The sequence below is a fragment of the Carex rostrata genome, chromosome 1 (genome assembly GCF_964058835.1).
Source record: "Carex rostrata chromosome 1, lpCarRost1.2, whole genome shotgun sequence".
NCBI classification, from domain to species: domain Eukaryota; kingdom Viridiplantae; phylum Streptophyta; class Magnoliopsida; order Poales; family Cyperaceae; genus Carex; species Carex rostrata.
In genome coordinates, this window is record NC_135918.1 from 13,611,041 (window position 1) to 13,618,936 (window position 7,896).

Consider the following 7,896-nt stretch of genomic DNA (forward strand, 5'->3'; position numbering starts at 1 on the left):
ATGGCATGACCAAATCATTGAGCCAAAGCTTCATGCATAAGAATACAGAGAAGTTAGTTTTCAACAGGGCCCTGCATTATAAAAAAAAACAATATTTTCAAATTTATTCTTGCACAAGGAATTCACAAAAAGTTAATTAGTATTCCTATGATATAAATATTCACAACTAATTTTTTTTTCTTAAAAAGTTTTTGTAGAATGTGGTTCTGAAACTAAATTTATTTCATTATATATTTGTGCCTCCTTTCTACAGCTTTTAGTAAAGAATTAATGACACGTTTCTGACCCTCTTAATAATAATAATAATAATAATAATAATAATAATAATAATAATAATAATAATAATAATAATAATAATAATAATAATAATAATAATAATAATTTACAATAAGATCTTACAGTCAATTAAACTGCATCATATATTGAATTATCATAATACACACATCTAGGGCTACACAAAAAATTCATAGTTCATGATTCAATTCGAGTTTGATTCGAAAAAGTTCGTAAAAAATTTGATTCGAAATAGATCAAAATTAATTCTAACCAGACCTGGTTCATTTGAAATAGGTTCGTAAATTATTATAGTTCAAAATTCAAAGTAACGTGAACCGTTGATTTCCACTGATGACTTATGTTCGCTGATAACTTAAAAGTTAAAACATAAGACCGCTCAGCCATAAGTTATAACTCATAAATCGTAACTTTCAATCTCAGTTCTAAAACCCTAGACGACTTTCACCTCTCGCTTTTGGTGACTATGATCACTCTTCCTTGTCGTAAAAAAATTTGAAAAAGATTCAAAATTGAGTTCGTAAAAAATTCGATTCGAAATTAATTTGAATCAAACTTAGTTCAAAATTAATTCAAACCAAACGGTTCGATTAGTTTGCAGCCCTACACATATCTAACATCTTAGAAAATATTATGACGTACGCCTTACTTTTTTTTTTTCCAGAACATCAATCATCGATATAAAACAACCAATCTGTAAACTAAAACAAATAAAAGAAATGTACTTGTAGAATAATTTTTAGACTTACCAATATGCTAATATGGAAATTATAGATGTATGTTCCACACAGCAATTCTGTAGAATACATTCAAAATTAATCTTTGTATTGACTATCTGCTTGGTTGAATGATCTGATCAGATTGCAATGCACGTTGCCCATTAATATTCGTGTTAGAACAGATTTGACGGTCCGGATCAAATTAAAAAAAAAGATTAATTTACGGATCCGAATTCCCCCTCTCGATCTTGAACGGTCGAAGGATCGAAGCCCCTTTTCCTCTGAGATATCTCAGCTTTTGCGTGACCGACGTGTCCGGTGCCAATTCGGGGTAATGTAGGAATCCGTATCCTATTGCAGAGGATCATCCTCACTTTACGGTTTGAGATTAAATTTCAACCGGTTTGATATTCGGACCGGAGCAGTATTTTTGGCTTTAGGATTCGTGCCAAGTTAAAAAGAACGGTTCAGATCTAGTCATTGTAAAAGATTCCCTTATGAGGTATTGGAGAGGATGTGAACACGTGATGTATGGGTCAGTACTATGTGTGCTTTGAGATTCGTGCAGAGAGTATTTAAACGGTTGGGATTTTCCATAAAGTCGCGCAAAGTTTGAGATATCTCAGAGGATACGAATTCTTTCCTCCTCTCCTCATTCCCACCACTGCCCCTCTCCTCCTTGCTCCGCCTCCTCTCTCCGCGCGTCTCTTCCCTACGGACATCTGTAGGCCCCGTACTGCGCCTCCGCTCCACTGCCGCCTCCGAGCTCGCCTTCACTCACCTCCTCCACAGACGGTACTCTCTCTCTCTTTCCCTCTCTATTTTTTTTACTACTAGCTCGCCTTCACTCAATTCAGTAAGTGAAGTTCTTCAATGTAATGGATTATTTGTTCTAATAGAAGCCTACGGACATTTTCGGCAAAAATAAATAAATAAATAAATCTCTCTTTCCATGAGGTATAACTATAAAATCACCGCCCAGTATTTTCAGAAAGGATTATAGTTTGAAACAATTGGGTTACTGTTCAAGTCATGATTCCTTTTGGTCAGTTGAGTTGACATTGGCATTCAATTACGACAATCGAGAGATCTTTTCCTTACATCAGCTAATTTTCTAATCATCTTTTATCAGAGCCCGGTCGCTTTGCTAACAGCATATTGGCACTCAGTGTAAAGGCCAGTAACTTGCTGACATTTCACTTGGTTATTTTGATTTTCATCCTTCGCTACTAAAATGTATTTAATTTTTTGTAGTTCTTATACTTCCAATTCTTATTCACTTTCAGTCCAGTGAAAAGAAAGTATGATATCTATCTAAATTGATGATTCATTTGTGACATTTCTTTCTTTATCCATATTTAGTCTTAGTAAACTAAATATACGTGTTCCCTTACCATTTTTTACATGAATTATGAAACCCTTTTCATGTAGAAGAAGAGTTAAGATATTTCTTTTCCAGCACGGCTTCAATAAAATTCTGAGATATATAGTTTAAATAATTAATTTAGAATAGGATTTGTGTATATATTGTCTTGGTGATATGTTATTGTTTTTTGTGTTGCTAGGACTATTCTGCATTGGCAATTATTTTTCCTCAATTTCTTTCAACCAATGCAAAGCAAAGAGAAACGGTCAATGTAGGGTGTGCAAGCTCAGGTAATTTGTTGCCTTTAAACTCTGATTTATGATTTCTTTCTGGTAATGTGGCCATTTTAGTTCTCATCAGTGGTCATGGTTGAGCATATTAATTACCTACCAAATCCAAATGTTCTCTTCCTTGCTTTAGTATATTTTGCTATTCAATTTTATGCTTTTGCTATATGTTTTCTTAAAAATTGCTAAAGAATTTATTAATTAAATGCCTTTTACAGGTCTAAAAGATCACCATGAACATTTTAAAACAAGATTACATCACCAATTTGCCGATGAATATAAAGGAGGAAGTTCTTATGAAACTTCCAATTAAAGAGGCAGTCAGGACAAGTCTTCTATCAACCAAATGGAAATATGCATGGATGTCAGTTCCAAATTTGGTGTTCATAGAAGACTATGCAGAGTCAACCCTAATTAGGCTGGTTGATGAGGTATTGTCAGTCCATCGCGGTCCAATTCTACAATTTAAACTCGTCAGTAGACATGCGTGCAATGAGGCAATTGATCGATGGATGCTAATCTTGTCCAAAAATGGAATCAACAATTTTCATATACAAATACAATATTCGATTGGTTATCCTGTTGAAAATTACATGATTCCTTCTAGTTCCAGCTTTTTCTCTTGTCTTGCATTGGAACATGTGCATATATTTCTCAGCACCATACATGTTCCTCCATCTTTTCTAGGTTTTAAGTTTCTTCGCACCCTAAGGCTGTTGCAGTTTAATTTAACTGGGATTGATGTATCAAAACTCATTTCAAGTTGTCCTTTACTTGAGATCTTGGAGCTATATTGCTTTGATAACTATGGTCATCTTGTCATCCGTGCACCGAATCTCAAATGGTTGAGTATCGAAGGGGATGTTGTTGATATCTCTTTTGAAACCCCTAAGTTGCATTATGCAAAGATTTATCTCGGTGTTGTAAATGGATCTGCCAATCTGCCAAGCAAGAATTGTAGGAGTAATATTTCGCGAATTCTTGGTAGCCTTTCTGTCATTGAAGAACTTCATCTATACTCTCTTTTTATTACGGTAAGAGATCAATACTTGGGAAAAGTTCCCATCAATTCACATCTTTTAGGTTCTTTATATATAGCTCGTATTTGGCCTTCGGGTTTAATGATAATCTTAATCTTTGACTTGTTTTAGTATTTAGCCAAGGGGCCTATACTAGAAGTGCTCCCAATACCTTTCTACCGATTGACAGAGCTGTACATCAACTTTCATGAAATATGCAAGGAAGGTGTTGCAGTTTTGTTTTGTTTGTTTAGAAGTGCTCCCAACTTAAAGGTGCTCTCTTTAGAGGTGCGTTCAACAAATTGATCCCTAATTGACTATCTGCTACTGTCATGTTTGCTGCAATTCACTTATCTTTAGTTTCTATTCAATCTCATTTTCCATTGTGTTTGTCTTTTTTTTTTTCCAGCTATTTGACCCTTCATCACTTGCACTAAGGTTTTGGGAGGCGAAAGGAATAGAATCTAACTTGTTTAACTGTCTGGAAATTGTGAACATAATTTTAGTTGAATATTGTGAGTCAACTGTAGAAGTTGCAAAATTTGTTTTGAGCACTGCGCCTGTGTTAAAGAAGCTGGTTATCAGAGAAATCAAGGTGATTGATGATGATGATGATGATGATAATATAATGGATGGCATAACACTCTTGAACAAGCTGGCAAGCTTTCCAAAGTTATCAAAGATGGCCAAAATTGTCTTTTTTTAGTGATTTCCGATGGTATAAAAGCAAGCTGAAATTTGTCTTTTTAATTAGTGAATGATTCAACCAATTGACTCTTTTTTGTAGAATAATTTTTGTTAGCTCTATGTTTTGTTGGAGGAATTATGGTTTTTCTTGTTTATTTCTATGCTTGCAAAAGCAAATTCCTAATGATTTAAGAAGCAACAAACAAATTTTAAGTATCTTTTTCTTTGCTTCTTGATATATGATTAAAACTCAATTTTAATCAAGAATTTATGATCTAAAATAATTTACAATGTGGGCATTTGAGTAAGAACAACTCTTAATATAAGTTGGATAATTGTGTGATGAAATCTGGAATGTCCAATTTACATTGAGATCTGTGTCATAAAAAACACTGGATTTGAACATAATGGAGCGGCTCCGTTAATTAATTTCTAAACAAAATGCGTTTATAGCACATTGTGTTTGTTGATGTTTTTAATGTATTATTAATTTATTATAGTTGCATTTATGATTCGAATTAATCAAAATTTCTAAATAACATTCAATATATATTTTGTACATGCTCATAAATTAGTTTTTTTTTTTTTTTCTAAATCAAAGAGATATAAGAATTTACCCATATAATACTTCTAAAGGGGAACTTCATGTATGCCCCTCAAAAACTTTAAATTACGTATTTCCCCATATAAAATTCACAATATCGTATTTACCCCTCTAAATTTTAAAAAATCACAAATTACCAATTTTATTGTCTTTTCTATTAAAACTCATTTGAAATCTATAAAGTACACCATTTTATTCATTATTGAATTTTTTTTTAAATATGTACATGTTTAAGAGAATTGGTTTCTTTCACCAGCATAAAATTTGAAATCTGTTAGTACTATATCCATAATTTAATTGACAGGTATTAGAACTTGTTTCGATAGGTCTAAATTTTTCAGATCTCAGAATGTGGAGGTAGCCCCCATTCTAAAGGAGGTAGACTATGTCTACCTATTTGTTTCTTAAATATTTTTTTTTTACAAGTTTTAATAGAAAATGTAATAAAATGAGTAAATTTTTGGGGTTTTTAAACTTAAGAAGGATAAACACTATGTTATGTATTGTAGATGAAAATAGGTAATTTAGAGGTTTTTTAGGGATATACACAACTTTTTCTTTAAAGTAAAGGTTTTAGATAACAATGCAAGAACTTTCCATACAAGCCCCTTCCCCTCCCACCTTTGCGAGTGCGTATCCTCTGAGATATCTCAACTTTTGCATGACCGATGTGTCCGGTGCCTATTCGGGTATAGCACAGGGAGCAGTGTTGTTTGTGCTTTGAGGTTTGTGTAGAACATTTTTGAACGGTTGAGATATTCTAAAAAAACACACAAAAGTTGTGATACCTCAGAGGGGGTAGAAAACACAAAAGTTGAGATACCTCAGAGGATGCGAATTCCCCCTCTGCACCCTCGAAAAAAAAAATTTTGTATTTCTTTCGTGTAATGTACATATTTAATATTCTAAAGCAGTACGTATTTTACATTTGTATGATATACATCTTGTAAATCCTAAAATATTTATAAATTTTATGTAACCCTAAAAAAACAGACGGCGGCGCAACAACTATAAATATTGTATTTTGAAATCAGATTACGGCGACTCATCTTAAAAATTTAGGCGGCGGTTCTCCCTCCCTCTCTTGTTTCCTCTCGTTCATAAATAAATCTCCAATTCAAATTCATATCCTACTAGATACATCAAACACACACATGCCATGATAAAAAAAATGAGTTTCAATAGCTCGTTTTCAAATTCAAGCTCCAATTCGGTTGGTATCGGTGACTGTTTTATAGGTAAGTCTATTTACTCATACTAATTAAAAACAATTATATTAATTTTCTTTCTTTTAGTAATAATTTTACCTCTTATTTATGACGGACGTAAAGCTTCTCTTCTATTGAAATTATGTTTTTCCATTAGATGGATGTGTATTATTTTTCATTAGTTAATATTCGTTTGTGATTTGATTCCAATTCTATCCAGAATTCGAATTCTGTAGTTTAATTTTCAAAACTGTAATCCTAATAGGTGTCTTTTAAAGATAGAAGGGCTTAATAAGTGTTTCAAACGTTGAAGAAGGTATATATATGATATTACAATCAAACTGAGGAAATAAAAAAAAATGTCATCATAAGGGTAATTAATTACCTAATTCCCTTTAAGCGTTACAAGGTCCCATGAATGCTCATCTAGTGGTTCATTTGAGCTGGGATGCAGATGTAAGAATTATGTGGATTATTATTATTAATAATATTTTTTGATAAAAGTTGGGGAAGCTCACATGTTTCATAATGAAATTATAAGAGTTTTTACAAAATCACTGGTACCTTTAACAAAAAATATTAACACAGTACTACCTAAAGACTACAAAGTTTAGTTGAAAATCCAAACCACAGACTAAAGTTCCAACAACACAAAATTACATAATAATGTCAGATACGGCCATTTTTATTAATATCCTTAAAAAAAAATTAATTTTAAAAATAACCCAATATTGTATTTTTTATTAAAAATGCCCCAACTGCCAGGCCCACGGGCGGCCCAAAACACAAGCGGACCGCCCGTGGCTGGGGCGCCCCATGGTCTTTTTTTTTTTTTTAGAGATCTTAGTATTTTGATTTGAATAATTTTGTAAAAAAAATTTTCTTATTTAGAGTGTATGCCAAAAAATAAAATATTTGATATATTTACGAAGTGATGTCGTAAATTTTTATAACTTTGATTTTTTTTATTTTTATTTTTTTGGTGAACTTTGACTTTTTTTATTAGTTGGGCCAAAGAATATGTGTATGTGTATGTATATGTGTATATGTGTATATGTGTATATGTATATATTATACATATATTATAAAAACCATAATAAAGGCCAAGTTCTTAATTAGTGTTATATTTAGACTTGTGATATCCAACTAATAAATAAAATCAAAGTTCACCAAAAAAAAAAAAAAAAAATCAAAGTTATAAAAATTTACGACATCACTTCGTAAATATATCAAATATTTTATTTTTTGGCATACATTCTAAATAAGAAAACTTTTTTTCACAAAATTATTCAAATCAAAATACTAAGATCTCTAAAAAAAAAAAAGACCATGAGGCGCCCCAGTCACGGGCGGTCCGCTTGTGTTTTGGGCCGCCCGTGGGCCTGGCAGTTGGGGCATTTTTAATAAAAAATTCAATGTAGGGTTATTTTTTTTAAGGATATTAATAAAAATGGCCGTGTCAGATACAACCCACTGAATTTCTAAATATGATGAAATGATTAGTCTGCTTTTTAGATCCATATTATTCACATCAAAAGATATATATTGTTAGGTTTAATTTAAAGACTGAATCATGAATATATTCTGTCTAGATTTGCACCCAAAAAAATTAGAACAACAATAAAAGAAATGAGGCCAATTCACCTAATTTTTTTTGAAGAAGTTTTTTTTTTTTTTTTTAATTAAGGCCAACTCACCTAATTGATCCTCAT

At 32.0% G+C, this 7,896-nt stretch overlaps 1 protein-coding gene across 1 annotated transcript; it reads left to right on the forward strand.

Moving 5' to 3' along the window:
- Nucleotides 1-1,661: 1,661 nt before the first annotated feature.
- LOC144559196 (F-box/FBD/LRR-repeat protein At1g13570-like) lies at nucleotides 1,662-4,555 on the forward strand. The gene is made up of 5 exons (XM_078308503.1): nucleotides 1,662-1,808; nucleotides 2,579-2,669; nucleotides 2,885-3,700; nucleotides 3,818-3,973; nucleotides 4,095-4,555. The coding sequence occupies exons 3-5, from the start codon at nucleotides 2,900-2,902 to the stop codon at nucleotides 4,389-4,391; spliced, it is 1,254 nt and encodes a 417-aa protein (XP_078164629.1). The 5' UTR covers nucleotides 1,662-1,808; nucleotides 2,579-2,669; nucleotides 2,885-2,899; the 3' UTR covers nucleotides 4,392-4,555.
- Nucleotides 4,556-7,896: the final 3,341 nt, after the last annotated feature.